General features: G+C 39.3%; 1 protein-coding gene across 5 annotated transcripts in view; it reads right to left on the minus strand.

The window, feature by feature from the left end:
• Nucleotides 1–22,150, minus strand: part of CPQ (carboxypeptidase Q) — a 465,885-nt gene that overhangs the window by 293,745 nt on the left and 149,990 nt on the right. For all 5 annotated transcript variants that reach the window (XM_080803182.1, XM_080803179.1, XM_080803183.1 and 2 more), the window contains exon 3: nt 9,374–9,581. In XM_080803182.1, coding sequence (XP_080659308.1) covers nt 9,374–9,581 — 208 coding nt within the window. The remainder of the gene's footprint in view (nt 1–9,373; nt 9,582–22,150) is intronic.

Here is a 22,150-nt window from a genome sequence, read left to right on the forward strand (position 1 = left end):
AGATGAGGAAGCAGGCTCACAGTGGCCAAGCAGTGTGCAAGAGGTCGGCCACACAACCTCTCCGTGGCCAAACCTGCACCTGAATCCAGGTCTGTCTGATTCCAAACCCCACGGTATATACTGTCAGATCTGTTAGCCTCCAAGGTTTCCCTGTAGTACTTTCTGGTTGGCGCTTTCTCCAGAAGGCTAAAGAAGCCAACAGGTCATGTGGACGCAAGAAGAGTTTAAGAGTCGCCTTTAGCATTCATGAGAGAGAGGGAACAAAGGCACCGGCAACAGTGAAAGACTGACTATAGAGGCTACTCAGGAATCTTCTGGTTCATATCCTACACTAGACATTTTTTCAAAGGGAACTGCATAAGCAAACAACATTGTCATAATCCTGAAACCTGAATTCAAAATGCATTAATTTCTTTTTACCACCCGAGATTCAGAAAAACATGCCACGGTGATGTGATTCTTAAGCTTGTGCTTTCAATAATCAGAAAGCTGGAAAATAGAAGGTGAACATTTATATACATTTTAAAATTATGAATGCAAAACACCAGCCAAGAACACATTTTTGTATCAAGGTTATAAGCAGATGAAAAATGACAGTCAGTACTAGGAATGCAAACAGACCATTAATTACAGCAGCCTCACAAAGCACTATAGTAATGTGCAGTTTGCAATACTTTACCAACATTTACATAACTATATAGTCTGCTCCCAGATTCCGGAGATTCTATTTTTGATAAGTAGCAATTCAAAAGGTTAGTCACCTCATCCACAGTATTATTCAACTTCTATGAATGTGAAATGGTGACACCTTGAATTCACAGGTTAGCTAACTGGATAGGCTGCCCCTGCCTCTTTATTCATTCACTGCAGCACTACTGTGTGCCAGGCCTTGAGCACGGCCCTGGGGACACAGAGATGAAGAAGACACACCGCATGTCCCCAGGAGAACTGCCGAGCCAGAGAGAGAAACAGACTGGCAAACACATCCCCCAGAGTCTGGACAAACTAAACAGGCAGAGATCGAGATGACAACACGGAGCTAGGGTCGCAGAGGGCTGCAATGAGAACAGTGATACCAAATAAATTACTTTTTTCTCTTCTTCTCCTCTCTTCCTTCCCTTTCCTTCCTCTCTCCCTCCTCCTGCCACTCCACACTTTCCTCCCCTCCTTCCTCCTTCCATTAATAAGTATATCCAGTCATTACTGGACAAGACTATATAACAGTAGCACTTTACGTATACATAAAACTGTGTTAGGCAATACCAACATCTCATTTAAAACCTCACAAAACACCAGGAAGAAGGTACCATTATCTCCACCACCTTGCAGGTGAAACTGAGGCATGGAGTTTACACAGTCTGCCAAGGTCACAACATCTGGCAAATGGCTAACAAAGACTCCAGAAGTGGGGGGTGAGGCTCGGGAGTCAGGGCCCGACTCTATCCACTTTGAGGGAGTACGGCTGTCACCCTAACCTGAAGCAATAAGATTTCGGTGATTAAAGAACATTTTGGAATTTCTAACAAAGGCCTTCTAAAAAGAATCTGCCTTTCAAAATCAGAGAGAGGGGAAAGAAAGGGATGATGAGAAGGAAAAAAAAATGCTGCATTCAGTGTGGGTCTTCTCTGGTTTCCCCCCGCGGGAGCACAGTGGCCCTCCACCTGCATAAATGATGAGAACTGGCATTCTGCTTGATTACTGTGCATCTGTTATGAGCCTCAGAGTGAATTAAGCAAAAACAACGTAAGGCAGGAAAAGAACCTACTAATGGCTGGCCCAGTTGCTGGGTTTTGAGTCACGGTAGTATCTTCCTTATTTTTTAATTCCCCAGCAGACACATATGCCCCCCAAATTGCAAGGATATTTCAAAACAATTTAAATCAAGCTTCATAGCTAATTATGCTAAGGTCACACCAAAGAACCAAACCACCAGGACATCAAAAATCCAAGATGGTCTAAGTGTGAAGTAGCAGCATTAATTTTCTCCCATTAAAAAAGCAACAGGAGGTGGAGGGGTGGGGCAAGCTTATTTTTTGCTCTCTGGGAATAACTGGTTTTCAAAAATCATCCAAAACAGACCTCTTAAGACATTTCACCTCTGCTCTGAATGTTTTAAGCTGGTCCTCTGATTACAAAAATGTTCCTGTTAAATCTCATCAAGATGCTTTCTTAAGATGAAGAATGTTTTATAAATTGTAATGGCTTTAATCAGAGGCCTCTTTGAAGCTATTTAACTCTATGATGTAGCCCAACCAGCGCTTCAATTATGTCATTTATCGACTCTGTATTAATTAAGTATCATTATAGGGATTGATTTATAGACCTTTTCACGGCTCTCTCACCAGATGGTAGAACATTCGCCCTCTCCGACACTCCATAAACATCACCTGGATTCACTCGTCTCTCTCCAGCTGAATGTTTAATCAGATCTTAGTCATCCTCAAACTGGATTGATGCTCTTCCTCCTTCTCTTCACTATCCTCTATTAACAAGTGATATAAAACATAAAGCAGGAGAAATTTACAAAGCAAGTTCAATCAACAATCATTGCCACCTCCATGCATTCTTACCCAGCGAGGTGATGCAATTTTCACAGTGAAGCGGAGGGAGAGCTTTTTGCTTCCTTAGCTGATTAAAACTTAGCCTGTGTTCAATTATCTGGGGCAATGGAGAACATAACTAGGAAAGAAAATGTGTATTTGGCAATGGGAGTACAACAGACAGTTTGGCCTCAGTGGAGTTACCTTCTGAATAGTATTTTACTTGAGCTAATATAAAAATTACTTTGCATTCTTGAGCTCATATGTTGAGAAGGCAGGAGGCAGGAGTCCCAAGGCCCGCCGCACTGCAAGGAAGGCAGCCCAGAATTTTAAATCGCCTTGGGTGAGCCAAAAGGTAGATAACAGAGAAATGGAAATGTTTACCTGTTACCTCTTTTTTTTTTTCTTAAAAACTATAAAAACCAGGTTAATGGAACTTCTCACAGCGGCCTCAAACTCAAAATATCTAAAAACCAAGCTGCTCGTGTTGCCTGCAGTCAGCTCCCCCTCCTGACCCTGGACACTTCTTATCATTCTCTGGTCACCAAGCTGGGTGGAGGGAAACCAAGAAACTTCCACAGACTGGAAAGGGTACATCCCACCAACTAAATGGACTTGGTGTCTTATCCAATCTGCTGGCCTGCCTTATGGAATATACTAGATGTTGCCAGATCTGGGTTTTCTCTAAAAACCACAAATTCCTGTTTCTATGTAACTCTCATGATTTTTAAATGTCGGGCTGAACTGAATGCAGACTCATCCCACGGTTTTTGATCCTTGCCTTACAGTAAACTTCAATGCTTCCTCCTGCCCACTTCAAACACAGCCAAGTTCTGATCACTTTTTCACACTATCCCTCTTTGCTGTCTCTCACTTTCCATTCCCACTGCCAACACGGATGCCCTCCTTATTTCACATCTGCATTAGTAGGGCACTCTCCTGTCTTTCCTTCTCACAGCAGGCTACCTAGTTACCAGACTGATCTTTCTGAAACATTAGTTCCCAAATTTTAACATACGTCAGAAGCACCTGGAGGGCTAGTTAAACCACAAGCCCCACCACCAGGCTTTTTTAATTTAATGGGTCTCAGGAGAGGCCTGATAATTTGCATAGCAACAAGCTCCCAGGTAAGGGTGCCGATGGTGTTCCAGAGACCACCTTTACGGAAACAGTGCTCTAAAATATCACCCCTCAACTCTACCACATTCAATGATTCCCCATTTCCTCTACATAAAACTCAAAACTTCCCAGTCTGGTACTCTGGATTCTTCATAACCTGATCTCGTCGCATTCACCCCAAAATTACATCTCCCTGATCTCCTATGAAACCTGTTGGCTCATGCATTCTCACCTTGATCATGTACAGAATGTCTTTACACCCCTCTTCTATTGTTCAAGTTCAACTTCTTCATTGAGTATACTCAAAATCCACTATGTAGCTAGCCCTAATCAGATTTCTGCTATCCCTTTTAGATTCCAAAGCATAGGTTGCTTGGTGCAATCCAAAGTGCATAGAATTTAGAACCAGAGACTCTAATTATGAATCCTAGTTCTTTCATTAGCTGTGTAACTTGATTATTTAAGCATTCTGAACCTGTTTGTCTTTCAGTAAAAGAGATACCAATTATCTGCCTCCATTGGATTGAATAAAGAATTAATTGAAACAAACTATTCAAGCCATCAGAGATGCATAGTACATAGTAGATGCTAAATAAATGTTCATTTCTTTCCTTCATTCCTTTCCCCCATCACTTATTTGGCACTAAATACAAAAAGAGATTACATTAGTTTTATATTTTAATCTTAGCCTCCTCTCTTCTAGCCAGACAGAATATTTCTGAGGAACAAAAACATGTCTAACTCATTTTAATAACCCTACAGCTTGCAACTTCTGAGCACTGGTTAGCTCTCAATAAATATTTACTAAAAAAACTAATTAATTTGAGAAATAATGTAAGACAAATGGTTCCTCTCCAGAACTTAAAATAATAATTATATTATTACATTTATCCTTAAAATATCCTCCTATGACAAAGGCAAAAGGTATTTTACATATAGAAAAACTAAAAAAGATCTAATGAGAGTCCCAGTTGATACTTAATGGTGAACAAAAGAAAAGTCACTATAAAAGCATTAATAAAGGAAAAAAAAATCTTCTCTTTGAAGTAAATTTGAGCACAAGAATACTAATAATGGCAATACAGAGAAAAGATAGCAATGGGCCTAGAGGTATTGAAGGCAACAAGTAATGGACGTTTTACAAATGTTTCTTAAATCATTCGTCATGTAACCATGTGACTATTATACTTCCCAAATGGGTGACATATATGGTTAACTGCACAGGCAAGTGTCAAGTCAAACATTTTCTACCCTTTAGGGGATTCTCTGATTTTGAAGCCGAGCAGAAACTAATTACAATTTCTATTCTGCTCCCTACTGTTGCTGATCTCTATGCGACTCCTAAACGGAATCCTGTATCACCACCACTCCCATAGGACTATGGGTAAAATGTCAGAAAGAAGGGAGCGGTTTGATTCAATCAGCAATTCAAGACATCATTGTTCACAGATGTTGGGGCAGAAAAGAGATATACTCTGGCAATTTAGGGCACCTCGATATTTTCCTTAAATACAAAGCAAAGTGCTCTAAAAATCACATTGTTTTTAACTTATTATACAAAGGCAATACAGTTTGGACAGAGAGCACCTAGAATCTGGTCACCTTGTTTGTTATTAAAAGCCTTAGCCCCAGGGTGCCTGGGTGGCTCAGTAGGTTAAGCCTCTGCCTTAAACTCAGGTCATGATCTCAGGGTCCTGGGATTGAGACCCACATCAGGTTCTCTGCTCAGCGGGGAGCCTGCTTCCCCCTCTCTCTCTGCCTGCTGCTCTGCCTACTTGTGATTTCTCTGTCAAATAAATAGGTAAAGTCTTTAAAAAAAAAAAAAAAAAGCCTTGCCGCCACTGACCATACAATTTCAAACAAGTTCATTCCTTCAACAGAACAGTTCCTGAGTGACTATTACGTAACAAACACACTAGACGATGGAGATAGAGAGGTATTTTATTTATATATATATATATATATGTAATATATATTAAATATATTTAGTATTTTATAATGTACTAGTATTTAGTATTTTATAATATAGTATATATCAAATATATTTCATATGTAGTATATATTAAATATATTAATTACACCATTAAATATATATATTATATTATATATTATATTATATATATATATTCTTTTTCATGTTTGTCTGGAACTTAGAGTAGAGTGAGGTGATTAGGATGGACTGAACAGTTTACTTCCTCTGAGGGCATAAGGACAGACCAAATTTCCCAGCCTCCACATAACTTCATTCTGGGCAGTGAAATTTGAGTAGAAGTAAATAAAGTACACTGTGTTCAGACCTGGACATGGAAAACCTCCAATTTGATTACTGACTTTCTCTATCTTCTTACTTGCCAGCTGGACGCGAAAGAGAACTCTGAGATCTTAGAGGTTATGGTGTCACAAGATGGGAAAGAGCAGAAGACCACCTGCTGAACACCTTCTTGGAACCATTATGTGAGCAGTCAACCAACTGCTTAACTGTTGTGTTAAGGGACTGAGACTTGAAGTTGTTACAAGAGTCAGTGTCCCCTACCACACCAGGAACCACAACTACTCCAAGACATTATGATATAGAGTATGCAAGGTATGGTGTGAGAAGAAAGACGTGCTCGCCTGAGCCGGAGCTAGGTATCAGAGAGGGCTCCTCGGAAGAAGAAACACTTAAGACGAATCTTGAAGGGCAGCATGAGACAGTGAGGAAGATGACAGAAGGCTGCAAGGGGAAAGCATATGCAAAGTCATGGAGTCTTGAGGAAACGTGGTACATCGGGAAAGTGTTAGTGACTCCTGACTACTAGAGTGAACTGGAGCTACTCAATACGTGTTTGTTGAAATGACTAAGAGCAGAGCCCAGGAGACATAGTAATTACCAGAAACGATGGATACAGGAAGAGGGAAAAAGTACTCAAGAACCTTCTAACTTAGGAGGCAGAATAGATGATACTCTCTTCCCTGAGGTAGGAAATGCAGGATAAAGAGGTAAAAAGATGAGTTCTGTTTTGAAGAAAAGTGCAGTGTAGATAGCTGTGGAACATCTGAAAGATGTATCAGGAGGTATTGAGATATAAGGGCCTAGGGCTCAGGCAGCAGTATGGGAAAGAGAGGTGGGTTTGGAAGGTGTCGCAGTGGAGATGGTGGCTGAAGTCACAAGCATGACGGGACTGCTTGAGTAGAATGTTCAGAGTGAGAAGCCAGGTGAATGGAAAAGGAAGAGGGAAAGTGGGAGAATGGGAAGGGGTGAGAGCAAGAAAGAGAATATAAGAAAGAAGTGACAGAAGCCAAAGAGAAGAGGTATTTAGGAAGCAGCCAGCAGTGTCAAATGCTTCAGAGAGGGGAAGTAAGATGATGGCCTGGAAAAGGTCCATTATATTTGACAAGTTGGGCTGCTATTTGTAACCTTAACAGGTTCCATTTCAATACTGGCAAAGCCAGATTAAAATGGTCTGTAGAGTATTCCATGGAGCACTGGGTGTGGTGCATAAACAATGAATTTTGGAACACTGAAAAAAAAATAAAATAAAATTTAAAAAAATTTTTAAAAAATGGTCTGTAGAGTGAATGATGGATGAAGAAATGGAGACAGAAACATAAAATACTCTTTAAGGAAAATTAGCTCTGTGGAACAATTAGCTAGAAGTGGACAAAGAGGCAGAGTTTGTTTCATTTTGGTTTTATTTTTCAGGATATAGGATTTAAACATGGCATTATGCTGAATTGTCTGAACTTTTATTCCTCTGTCTGTAAAATGGGAATAATAATGCCCCTTCTGCTTGGTTCACTAAGTTGTCAGAACAAGTAAGATGACATATGTGAAAGATTCTAAAGTACTGTGTAAAGGGCAATGTTACTATGTATTTATAAATGTAAAAAATACGAAGTTATAGAAGTCAAGAGTCCAGTGAAATATGGTTAGCTATAAAATCAAGGAAAAACTATAATCAGTCTAGATCTAGAAATATGAAGAAAAAGAAAGATGTCTTTTTAATATACAACTATAAGTTGTTGACCCCAAACGTTAGAGGCTAACAATAGATGTCTACAACCTATGCTGGGCAAAATTTTTCTGGGGCTCTTAGGTTATAGCCTTGGTTCCCAGATATCTTCCATTATAACAGAAAAAAAAAAAAAAGTCAATTAGCCCTGGCAGTACACTAAGTCATTTGGGAGTTTATTAGTCTTATGAGTAGTAGTCCTTAAATAAATATTTTTGGCAATTACCCAATTTCACAAAGCAACAGACTAACTCCATAATTTAGATCTCATGACCAGTGAAATCATAGTGAATGGCCACAGCTTGCTGAGGAGTATGTTACTCTAAGCGGCAATTGAGGTATTCTGGGAAGGAAACTAGTCAGTTTAGGACTTCCCTTCCGGGAAGATTAACCATTCAAAAGAATATGGTCCAATGATTATTTCATTAGTCCCCAAACCTTTAGTCTTACAAAGAACGTTATTTTAGCACTATGACATCAGTGGAACTAGTTCCTCTCTTATAAAACTTTTTAAAATGGTTTTAACATGTCCCACCTTCCTCCCTGGAAGATATCTTATCCCCATAAAAGAAAAATGTCCCTTTCCTTTTTTCTTTGTGCTTTTGGACAACTCCCTTCTGACTTGGTTTCCTATTTGCTGATGTCTCCTCAGTTATATTATTTTCAAGGGTTCAGGGTGCTAATTAAGGTCAAGCAGCTGTGTCTCCAGCTCCAAACAAAAACTGTGTAGAATAAATAAACCCTCCTTTACAACAGATACTAATCTGATCCTGAAACCCAAATAAACCCCATTTGCAATTGTTTCTGCATGCCTTGTTTTCTTTTTCTATCTTTGGGAGAACAGACTATGGCCAGAAGGAGGGTACTTCTTTTATCCATGTTTATATCCATCAAATACTTCACCCTTAATGTGTGACACTACCATATGTAGCTATTAAACTAGGCCAAATGTCTATAGGTCAAGTCTTAGAACTTTTACCTACTGCAATGCTAAATTTTATCCTAAGACTGAGAGTCAATAAAGCACTTTGCAGTTACCTCAACCACAATTACAAAGAAAAAGACAAAACTTATGTTGCCCTTGAATACCACAAAACATTATATAGACCTTTGCAGAAAACCAAGTATCTTTCATAAGTTCCTCTCATTTATTCTCAAAGTGACATTGTAAATTTAAATTCTTCATCATCGCTGATTCACAGAAGAGAATGCCGAGACCCAAGGAGTTTAAGAACATTTCCAAGGCCACATGCTTGTTTGGGAGCAGAACCAGGTCTATATCCAAGATCCTCTGCTTCCTCCTCTCTTTCCACTATACCACAGACAACTCCCATCATGTTACCCACTTTATTTTTATTTCACTTCTCTAGCAACAATGGGAAAAGGCCTGGCTTCCTCTGAAGTCATGAGGAGTCTTTGATGAAACACAGACGTGAATTCAGTTCTCCCTCCAATGAAAATACATAACATATTGGTTACATAAGGAATGTTATGGGGTCATCAAGGATGTGGAAAGCTTTCTAAAAGAATGTACAAATAATGCTTGGAATCCTAAAAAGGCCAAAGAAGATGTTACAAACAAATGACCGAATATGGAATGGGGAAAAATTCCATAAACAATCAGTATTTTCATTTGAATGGTTTGTTTTTATTTCATAAGGGCTCCTCTTTCATGGACAATCCTGGTTTTTTAAAGAATTTCAATTGAACACCATGACCAACCTGTAGATGGAGAAGGAAGCCACTGAGCGAATCAGGGACGCCAAAGCTCCCACTTTAGCAGCTTCCACTGCCCCCTGGACCCGGTACTGCACTGTCTTCGAGTAGTTGACGTAAGGTTGATTATAAACAACTATCTTGCCTCTTGCTTCTGGGGCCCTTCTCTGCAGTTCCTCGAAAGAGGTCACCACCAGAACTTCTGCCGTAATACCTAGAAATAAAAGTCATACAGACTTAACTTACAGTTTCCGACCGGCCAGGTTGAATTGGCACAGAAAAGTCACACATGCTTTGTCTGCTACATCTGACAAACTGGTTTGAGGAGATCAAAGTTTTAGAGTGATTTGCCATGGGAGAGAGACTGCAGAGGTTAGTCAGTTTCCCAAGGGAGAGAGAGGCATTCAAAATAATAGGACATGTGACTCAGAAGGTTTTTCAACTCACTTGACCAGCTGGTACTAAATCACAAATTGCTTGAAAAGATAGTTTTTTACCCCTTCTTTCCCACCCTAAGAAGTCATGAGTTTCACAGAATGACACTAATTACTTATAAAGAAAATGCACTTTACAAAGCTCCCACTGGGATTAATGAAACACATACTTATCTTTTTATAAAGTTATTTTGATAATGTTGTTAAACAGTCTTCACGGACAGCATACAAAGAATGGCAGTACATGACAAATGTTCTTAGAAGCCAAGAATCTTCAAAAATCCAACTTTTGACAAATAATTAATGTAACCTCCACCAGGAACTACAAAAAGTCAGCTTGCTTTCTTTCCTCCTTTATCCCATATTCTTAAAGAATATGAAAACTTCTCATGCTTCTCGACTTACAGTACTTGTTCATCACCAAACACAATGCTAGTCTCCAGATAAAACTTCTGAAGATGTTATGTAATTGTCCCATAATGCTGTTGTTTCACTTGGAAGAGATGTGCCATCTTTCCTCCTATAAGACTCGCCCAGATCTTCCCGATTAGGGAGCAGCGTTTCACAGCCTCCAAGAAGTCATTCAAAACCGCCAGACTAGTAAAGATGTAATTTGATGGAGCAGTTTGAGTGACAAGGAGAAGATAGTCAGCATCAAAGGCCAAGTGCAGTGACTAAATAAAACTATGAAAAGAAACTAGCTGCTGCCTACTGTTTTGTGGCTTTAGTCATGCAGTCATGAAATACATCGGTAAAAACAGAAGTATCAACATGTATTTGGCATGCTTCCTTAATCTTGCAAAAGAGAGAACTAGGTTTTCCTGGAAGATTAGCAGATGGCATTAAAATATTAACTGTTAAAAAAATAAATAAATAAATAAATAAATAAATAAATAAATAAATAAAATATTAACTGTTACTTGGAAAACCCTTTTAAAATATACTGCAGGTATGTGAGAATTCTTGCTTTCGATATAGGCCCCATTGTAATGGACCCTTTGGGCTGGCTCCACTCCTACTTCTGGTTCCCCTATCTGGACTCAATTTGTACTTTTACTTTAAAGTGACTGACTGCAGATCTATAAGCTTGTCTCCACCAACAGTCAAAACTCAGAATTCAATTTATAATCTGAAAAAAAAGTAATGCACAATTATTAAAAGGAAGCCACTAGCTTTTCCACATGATAAATAAATATGTATAAACATACAAATAAGAGTTCAGCTAGACGGATTTTGAGATTCATAACTTTCCAAAACCCTCCTTAATACTTGACTAGTGTTACTGTTGGCATAATACAAGAATTTTGTTGATGGTTTTCAGTTGTTCATAATGAGTAACAGATTCAATGGTCCACCCAAGGGCTGTCCCAGCAATGGGGTAATTTTGGCATCTGGATTGGAGCCACTAGAAATAAAGCCGAATTTCTATAAACTTTCATAGGTTGCTGCAGAATTAAAGTCATAGGAGGGTGGTACTTCACTATGGTCTGTGCTTTAAGTTCTTTTAACAAATGACAGTGTGATGGTGTCCTGGACAGCCAAAACCCATCCTAGACACCACTGTTACCAATGCAAATCACTAGTAGAAGCTGTAGGTCAAAACCTAGGCTGTAAACATAGAAGAAAAGTTCAATTAACTGGTGTCCTGAAAACTTAGAGTTATCTTTGACTCCTCTCTCCTTCAGTCCCCACATCTAATTAATCCTCAAATGCTCATAATTTTAGGCCTTAAACATTGATTGAACCTAGGTCCTCTGTTCCACTCTCTCACACCAGACCCTCATTACCTCTGGACTGAGAGCTTGCTATGGCTCTCTCTCTTTCACCCACCCAACACCACTGGTGTCCCAGCCTCCAGCCCAGACCCCCAAACTTCACCTCCACAAAGCTGCCTGAACTAACCTGAACTAAAGTCAGATCAGCCTCGGTCACTACCCCTGTCCTGCCCCTCTCCGGCTCTGCTGAAAACCTTCACTTCAACACACCATTCAAAGCCTGTCTCTCTCTACAAAGACAATCTCCCTTTTCTTACAAATTCCATCAAAAATACACTTAAAAGCTCCCATTCTCACCATGCCAGTTCACTCCTCAGCATCTTTGTTCACACTACCGTACATCACGTCTTGTTGATCTCATTCTCCCAACTCCATCATGTGACTAACACCCATTTATCCTTCAGGACGCCATTTAAGAATCTCTTCTTTAGGAGGCATCCCCTGGCCTCTGATCTCCTGTCTCATTTCCCTCCCTACCAACCCCAGGGAAGCCTGGCTTATGAACCATCCTCCTCTGGGCTTTCAGAGCATCCTGGGCCTACCTGGGCACTGGGCAATTGAAACTCGGCCTATTTATGACTCTCTCCACCATGTAAACTGTGATCTCAGGGACTGGAGCTATGTTCATTTTTGCTAGCATCCCCTGGGCCTAACACAGTGCTTGGCATATGCATAGGCAGTCAGTCAATAAACACTCCTTGAATAGCATTGCTCCAAGTAGGGTACCACTGACTGGGTCTAAAACATTTCCATAAAAGTACAATTTTACCTTTAAAGTTTGATAGCACTTCTCTCATAATAACTCAGCAGTCTGATTCTCTTACCATCCAGAGCACAGCTGCATAACAATAACCAAGCGAAAAAGGCCTTGGGGCAGTCAGAATAGGAATATAAATTCTAAGTATGAAAACTCAAGGACTTGAATATAAGAAAACTCCTCTGCTCTCTCTGAGAGACTCTCTACCCTTACTTCACACAAAATTCTAAATCTAGTATTTAAACCTATAAACCATGAGAAACAACAAATCAAAAGGAAGAGATACAGTTGGAAGCTGATAGTACCAGAAAAAAACAATGTCAGAGATAGGAACATGTAAAATAACAAATGCTGACAGAACTTTCTGCAGTGCTGGAAATGTTCTCTCTCTGTGTTAACGCAGTAGCCATTAGTCACATACGGCTCTCGGGCACTTAGAATGTGATTAATGTGACTAAGAAACTGAATTTTTAATGTCACTTATTTTAATTTGAATAGCCATATGTGTGTAGTAGCTACGATGAAGAACTCACAACCACTACAGACTCAGCCATTACGTAGGCAAAGAGCCAAAAGCAACTCTGTTGGCCCTGAGGACCTTGCTTCATGACAGTTCAACAACAGACGCGAGAGTCATGGTGATGACCTCCAGCAGCATCACAGACCAAGTGGACTGCGTTCAGTATCCATCTTTCAGGGTATGTAGAAAAAGCATTTAAAGAAGATTTTTGCTCAAACTGAATAAAATAAAATGAGAGCACCTGGAAGGCTTCGCTCATCTATACTAGTTTGTGTTGGACACGTGTGACACAAAGGAAATACTCAAGTTCTCCTACAAATCAACAGGCTCCTCTTTTCTGTGCTCTTATCTCCCTTCTCCCCATTCTCCATTCTCAAAGATAGTACACAAAAACCCCTAAGAACACAAATCCAGTGTCATATTTACACTAAGGCCTACCCTGACCTCCCTATCTATAAGTGCAGCCCACTCCCAAATCCCTCTCCCTCTTCCCTTGCTTCACTTTTCCACAGAATTTACCAGCTTCCAGCTATACCTACTATAATCATGTAAGCTCCATGAGCAGGCAGAATCTTCTATCTGTGTTATTCATTAATACTATCAAAATGCTTGAAATAGTGCCTGACACACATTATGTGAAAATCTCTCTCTCTCTCTCTCTTTCTCTCTCTCTCACACACACACACATTCATAATCATAAATACATGCACATATGCATATACGGAATGAAGCAAAAGAAACCAAAAAAGAAAAAATTAAAGTATAATAATAGCCATCCCTGATCACTCTCCAAAAATGTATACTTTCCAAGGAACCTGTGTATTTCTGTAGGTCAGGATAATGGATGATAATAGCAATAATAGCTATACTTGAATATCTATTGTTTATACAAATGGCCAGAGAAATTGCAAAGTAGTTATTAGGAGGATATTGATATGCAGAGAAGTCCATTTATACAACTACTAGGTGTTGAATCCAAGGATCATGGTCCTCCTACTAATTGCACTGCTATCTTCTTTCACAAATGTAAAATAGAAAGTCTCAGTATTTTCATTTTAAGGGGAATAAAGAGGAAGAATAAATAGGTATATAAAAAGTCTTCTTAAGTTATTTTATTTTCTTAGTCTACCCAGGATCCAAGTACTACTGTCACATTAGGTCCCAAACTATTAACAGGAGAGTTGGGAGGGAGACTTCACTCTGGGAAAAGAGTCATCAGACTCTTTTAGAGTAATGAAAAGGATTATGATAGTCAATTCTGAAGAAAATGTGGGGCTGAAGCTAAGAATATTCACATTATAAAGCAGCTCTCTTGGCTACAGCTGATTGTACCACAAAAACTGTAAAAAGTCCTCAGGTGCCTTTTTATTCTCCACACTTAATTTTTTAAATTGATCAATTTATTTTTTAAGCAACTTACCCCGTTCATAATTACTGCTGTGGTCTCCTTGCAGAGACAACAGATGCTGGCTGCTGTGGTGTTGGCTCAGATCACTTTTTCTATGAAGAATTTGATAAAGAGACTCCACAGTTAGTATTTTCTAACTGGATTCCCCCCAAGAAAAGTTAAGAATAGGAAGATAGCGAAGTGAGAATTTTTATAATGTCTTCTATTATTAAAAGGGAAGGAAAAGACTACAAACAGAAAAAACATGTCTCTGGGGCTCAATTCAAAGTCGTATGTTTTAGAAAATTAATTCTGATTTCAGAAGATTTAGCCTCCAAACAGGAAATACGCCAGCCCCACCTAAAAGGAAGCCTAGCTTCTTACTCTTATCACATAATCTTATACTGAGTACACTGCACAAGATAACTAGGTCCAGTGGAACGGCTGGTTTTTCCTGAACTCCTCCGAAGGAAAAATAGTTATTCTTGGAAACTCAGTGTTTTGCCCTGAAGTGGTAAGGAAATTGCAAATTCATGGAAAGACAGATAAAAGAACATCAGAGCAGTCCTTTTTGAGTGTCCATTTGTTTATGGAGAATATTATAATTCTTCAATGTCCTTCTTATGAAAGAACAAGCCTTAAAAATTCAAATTCATTCAGCAAATTACAGCCCTCCTACTGGGTGGAGCTTCATACTGGACATTGGGGGCAGCATGAATTTGACTAAGTTTCAGTCTTATTCTCAAACATTGGAAAATCTGGGCACCAAAAACCATAAGATACCTAGAAATAAACCTAACCAAAGAGGTAAAAGATTTGCAATCAGAAAACTATAGAACACTTTCAGAGAAATTGAGGAAGACACAAAGAAATGGAAAAACATTCTATGTACATCTTGATTTGTTCAAGAACAAATATTATAAAATTGCCTATGTGTCCCAAAGCAGTCTACACACTCAATGCAATCCCTATCAAACTAACACCAGCATTTTTCACAGAGCTGGAAAAAACAATCCTAAAATTTGTATGGAACCAGAAAAGACCCCAAAGAGCCAAAGGAATGTTGAAAAAGAAAACCAAAACTGGCATCGCAAATCCAGACTTCAAGCTGTATTACAAAGCTGTAATCATCAAGACAGTATGGTACTGGCACAAAAACAGATACATAGATCAATGGAACAGAATAGGGAACCCAGAAATGGACCCTAAACTCTACGGTCAACTCATCTTTGACAAAGCAGGAAAGAACACCCAATGGAAAAAAGACAGTCTCTTCAACAAATGGTGTTGGGAAAACTGGACAGCCACATGCAGAAGAATGAAACTAGAGCACTTTCTTACACCATACACAAAAATAAATCCAAAATGGATGAAAGACCTAAGTATGACACAGGCATCCATAAAAAATCCTAGAGGAAAACACAAGTAGTAACCTTTTTGACCTCAGCCACAGCGGCTTCCTACTAGACTCATCTCCAGAGACAAGGGGGAAAAAAGCAAAAATGAACTATTGGGTCTTCATCAAGATAAAAAGCTTCTGCACACCAAGGGAAACAACCAACAAAACTAAAAGGCAACCTATGGAATGGGAGAAGATATCTGCAAATATCTTATCAGATAAAGGGCTAGTATCCAAAATCTATGAAGAACTTAAAAAACTCAACACCCAAAAAACAAAAAATACAGTCAAGAAATGGGCAAAGGCATGAACAGACATTTCTCCAAAGAAAACATAAATGGCTAACAGACACACGAAAAAAATCATCAGAGAAATGCAAATCAAAATGACAATGAGGTACCACCTGATATGGGTCAGAATGGCCAAAATTAACAACTCAGGAAACAGCAGGTGTTGGCAAGGATGTGGAAAAAGGGGAACCCTCTTACACTGTTGGTAGGAATGCAAACTGGTGCAGCCACTCTGGAAAATTGTATGGAGTCTCCTCAAAACCTCAAAAATAGAACTACCCTACAATCTAGCAATTGCACTACTAGGTATTTATCCAAAAGATATCAAAGTAGTGATTTGAAGGGGTACATGCACCCCAATGTTTATAGCAGCAATGTCCACAATAGCCAAACTATGGAAAGAGCCCAGATGTCCATGGTTGGATGAATGGATAAAGAAGATGTGGTATGTATACCACATATACACATAGTTTTATATATATACACACATATGTACATATGCATGCACAATGGAATATTACCCAGCCATCAAAAAGAATTAACTCCTGCTATTTGGAATGATGCAGATGGAACTACAGTATATTATGGTAAACAAAATAAGTCAGAGAAAGACAAGTACCATATAATTTCTATGTAGAATTTAAGAAAAAAGAAAAAAAATGATGAACATATGGAAGGGGAAGGAAAATAAAATAAGATAAAAACAGAGAGGGAGGCAAACCATAAGAGACCCTGATCTGTAAGGAAGAAACTGATGGCTACTGGAGGGGAGGTAGGTGGGGGAATGGGGGTAACTGGGTGATGGGCATTAAGGAGGGCACGTGGTGTAATGAGCACCAGGTGTTACATGAAACTGATGAATCACAAAACTGTACTCCTGAAACTAATAATACAGTATATGTTAATTAAATTGAATTTAAATAAAATCTTTTTAAAAACTGGAATATCCGGTGGAGAAAAGTAGGTAAACAAAAACTTTAAAAAGAACATAGGATGTCACAAGTCTAAATGAACGTACAAAGTAAAATTTCACGAAATAATTAATTCTGACTGGGGGAAATCTAGGAAGTTTCCTATAAGATGAAACTCTGAATGAGCCTTAGAAGACTTCAATAGCCTGAAAATGAAGAAAAGGCCATTCCTAGGAAAAGAACAAAGAAGGGAAGACAAAAATAGATGAAACGTCTATTTATTTACAGTGAAGAGGAGGCCTACTGCCAGGCCCCCAAACAGAGAGGGAGATATCCTAAAATCTTCTAATTCTCAACCAAGATATTTTTGGACCCCTATTCTCATTCTATGAGTTCCAAGAAGGCAAGGAAAACAGCCTCCTTGAAACAATTTTCCGGGAAAAAATATTAAACTCAGCTATTAGTTGAGTGAAAGAAGAGCAAGAGGCAAAGTGCACCCCCAAAGGACAGCCACAGGTGTGTGACCCACCCTCTCCAAACTGTCTCCTGAGATCTGGCTCAAATTAAACCCGGGCTGTTACCTGGAGAGCAAACCCAGACCTGACTTCATCAAAGTCTGTGGGCACAGCACATTACCAGCATCTCTCGAGAGGCAGCTGCCTGGCTGATGGAGCAGCGTACCACAAGCCGCCCTGCCATGCTGACACCTGACCTCAAAAACACAGAACTTAGGCATTTTGTTGTATTACGGAGAGGTGCCTACGACAGGACCTCTGAGTTTAATTCAACCTGTCTTGTAGCACACTCAAGAAGTCTGGGGACCCAATGCCACAACACACAACGGCAACAAGTGTGGAGCACAGACCAATCCTTAGCGATCCGATCACTTAGATTCCAAACTGCTTCCACTGGTCAGGCCACTGCACAAAAGGCAGTCACACTTGGGGGCACTTTGATTCATTTTAGCAGTTATCACAGGGAGCCAGTTACAGTCTAAAACATGAGGCGTATTATGTTTGAAACACAGTTGCTCTGGTTGTCTTAAATATGGTTGCTTTGAGGCCTGTTTGAACTTGGTTGCTTTCTCCTCAACCCCTGAGTATTTCCTTGTAGGCCGGTGTGAGTGAGTGGGGACTTCCACAACAAACATGATCTTCTTAGACATCTGTGAAAATGAGCAGCCGTAAGGTCCAATGTATGTCAGTCAGCTTCCAGCGATATCTAAAATGGAAAAGCTACAGGTCTTCGTGATGGTGGGGGTATGGAGGTGAGTTTATGGCTGCGGTCGACTGAAACAGAACGAGTTATTGTAGTCTAGGGGTCATGGCCGGCTTTGCTGAGGAGGTGGGATCTGAGAAGGGAGTGCTAATAGACTAGAGTAGGAAGCCAGGGAGAAAAAGAGAGAAGGAGATTAAAGACGCAGAGTGAGGGAGAGAACACCATGAGAGGAGGCAGGCAGTGGCAGGGTAACATCACACGGGAGCCCTGTAGCTGTAGTAAGGAATCTGGGTGGGGAGAGAGAAGTCAGGCAAATTCAGAATTACATTTTGGAAATACCACTAGTCTTAGTCTGCTGGAAAGCTTGGAGGAGGCAAGAAAAGGTATGGAGGGCTATTTAGGGGGCAACCGCCACATTCTGGTTGAGAGCAGTAGTGGTTGGAGGAGGGCAAGGAGGTGGAGAGAAAGAAGACTGGACAGACCACTCTGAGTGGGAGTATGGAGGGGATGCCATTTACTGCAATGGGGAAATCTGCTTCACTGAGTGTTGCGCTCCATAACCATATTGCCTAATCTATATAACGATTGCTTTCCTGGGGAAAGTTGTATGTAAACTGAAATTTAGTTATGAGATCACTCAAAACAAAGACCTTGTTGCTTAATTTTAAGATGAATTCTATCTGCGAAACAACGATCTTCATCTAAAACTTTTTTACAAAATATTTGCTGTACTACATTGTCCATTCTTCCAGGTATGCTTAAAACAGTGTATTTCTTTATCAGTAACAAAGAGCATCCGTTGTTACATAACCTGCCTTGAATACAGCTATAGAGCTCACTAGCCTTTGCTCATGAATAAGTTGCTTAACTTTTCCCAGCCCGTAAAATGGGAATCACGGTAACAGTGGCACCATCAGGATTTTTGTGAGTATCCTACGAGATGACAGAGGTAAGAATTGGTATGTGTGCTATAAAGAAACATAAGACAGTAAGAGTAAGGTTTGTCCTTAAGAGACTCTTAATGTCACAAAACAAACTGAGGGTGGCCGCGGGATGGGGGTGGTGGTAGGGAGAGGATGGTTGGGTTATGGACATTGGGGAGGTTATGTGCTATGGTGAGTGCTGTGAAGTATGTAAACCTGGCGATTCACAGACCTATACCCCTGGGGCTAATAATACATTATATGTTTATAAAAAATTTTAAAAAAAGAAGTAAGGTTTGTAAGGGTTCTCAACATATATCAAATAGATATAAGCAGTAATTATCTGATTTATTTAAAACTTCAAAGTAATCACCAGGAATAAAACAAAAATAATGGATATAATCAGCAAATATGGAGCCCACCCAGCTCAGAGCAGAACTATTCTTTATCACAACAGACAGCTCCAGAGGCTATACAATTTCTTGTCAGTTTTAACTAAAGAAATCATGCAGGCACTATCTCATAAAGATGCCACAAAAGGCTCGGCAGAGAAGCTGGGGAGGTTTCCTGGGTCTACTTGGCAAAAAAAACCAAAACAAACAAACAAAAAAACACAGGGGTGATGGAGGAATGTGTGAGAGGATCCGGGAAAGGGCTTTTCAGAGAAGCATCAGAGGAACAGGGCATGATAGAAAAAAATACCACTGACCTTATCTAAAATTATACTAATGCTATATTGTATTATCTCCCCTCCTTTTCTGTAAGAGAATGACACATGCCAATCAATTGCCTTGTAAAATGCAGTGTCTCTCTTGGAAGACACCAACGCTATGCTTGGCCGTGAGATTTGCTCTGGCCAATGGAATGTAAATGGGAAAGGTATATGGCCCCAGCTGAGCAGGAACTTAAAAGAGCCACTGCAAGCTTAGATTGTCTTCTAAGAGATCTTTTCTTCCAGCCACAAGAATGACATGTCCCAGATGGGGACTCCTTCAGCCTGGATCCTGGAATGAAAAAGATACTTGAGGCAAAAGCAAAGGTGATACCAACTTTATATATTTATATGCAAAGTGCACAAGAAATAAATCTTAGGAGGGGCACCTGGGTAGCTCAGTCGGTTAAGTGTCTGACTCTTGATTTCAGCTCAGGTTATGATCTCATGGTCCTGGGATCAAGCCCCACATCGGGCTCCGTGGTTGGTGTGAAGTCTATTTGAGATTTGCTCTCCCTCTCTTTCTGCCCTTCCTCCCTCCTCTAAAATGAATAAATAGGTCTTTAAAAAAAGAAAGAAAGAAAGAAAGAAAGAAAGAAAGAAAGAAAGAAAGAAAGAAAGAAAGAAAGAAAGAAAAGAAAGAAATCTTAGGAGGTCCAGGCCACAGAAATTTGGGGGTTGTTTGTTACCATTGCAATACTGAGTGAGAGCTGACAAAAGTAGGAGCCCTGAATTTAAAGTTTTTTCAGAGCATTTCACAATCTGTAGCTGATGACAGATAAAATATAAAATGAATATATCTAATACCTTAGGGAAGACTGTTCAGCGAAAATTAGATAACTACTTTCTTCTTCCTATCACACATCAAAGTGATCAAATGATCAACACCAAACAGTAGACAACCAACAAATCTGAAAAAGAACTTAGCAAGTGTCAGTGACTTAACACATGCAGATTAAATGACAACGAATTTTAAATAAGAGATAAACCCTAGAGATCATTAAAATACAGTCTTGGCAGCTTCAGTTAGCTTACTCACCTGATGTCAATTCTAAAAGAAACAAGCAGCCCTGTTGTACTATTAAATAATTCTATACACTTTCAATAGATTTCAGTATTTCCTATCTAAATGTGTTTTCCCTCTAAATTCCATCTCCAAAAACCAGGGGCAAAAATGATAGAAACCGGTGTGCTTATGTTTGTATCAAGTGCAAAATAATGTTATTATAGTGTAATACCAGAGAGATAAAATAGCTCTATGACAGCTTGGCATTCCAAAATGGGCTTTTTCATTTAGCTATGTTTTGAAATGTTAACTTATTATGCTGTTCTTAGAGAAGTAAAACTTGGAGAAAAAAATACTGCAACAAAACAGAATTTTTGCCCTATAAAGAAGAAACCTGACTCACTTTCATAATTCAGTTTGACACAGCAATTTGCCATGAGAAGATTCTAGAGACATGATGGAAATATCAGAACTATAGGACTTACACAGAAATTTCCTGAATGCTATTTATTAAAGTCCACTGGCTGGAAGGACACAAATCCAGCTATCAATGTCAGTCGCACTACAATTACAATTCAAAGCCATCACCATGCAATTTAAGCAGGAGAGATTTAAGTACAAGAGCATTAACCACATTTAATTTGTTCAACATTATACATCATTAGGGAATTGCAAATTAAAACAATGAGATACCATTACACACCTATTAGAATGGCAAAAATCCGAAACATGGACAACACCAAATGTTGGCAAGTATAAGGAGCATAAGGAATTCTCATTCACTGCTGGTGGGGATGCAAAACGGTATAGCCACTTTGGAAGGCAGTTTGGAACTTTCTTACAAAACTAAATATACTCTCACCATACAATCCAGTAATTGCACCCATTGGTTATTTACCCACGGAATTTGAAAAATTATGTCCAAAAACTGCACACAGATATTTATGGCAGCTCTATTCATACCCGCCAAAACCTGGAATCAACCAAGATTTCCTTTACCAGGTAAGTGCATAAATAAAGGTACTTAAAGATGGTGGAATATTATTCAATGTTTAAAAAAAATTAGCTATCAAGCCAGGAAAAGACATGGAGGAAACTAAAATGCATATTACTCAGTGAAAGAAACCAATCTAAAAAGACTCTGTGATTCCAATGATATGACATTCTGGGAAAGGCAAAACGATGGAAACAGTAAAAAGATTAGTGTCTGCTAGGAGCTAGGGAGAGAGAGAAATGAATGGGCAGAGCACAGTAGATTTTTAGGGCAATGAAACTATTCTCTACAATGCTATAATGGTAGATACATATCATTAAACATTTGCCAAAACCCACAGAATGTACAACACCAAGAGTGAACCCCAATGTAAATTATGGGTTTGAGTGATAATGTGTCAATGTAGGTTCATTAATTATAACAAATGTGCCACTATGAATGGGATGTTGATTATGTA

Source organism: Martes martes (genome assembly GCF_963455335.1).
Source record: "Martes martes genome assembly, chromosome: 4".
Lineage (NCBI taxonomy): Eukaryota > Metazoa > Chordata > Mammalia > Carnivora > Mustelidae > Martes > Martes martes.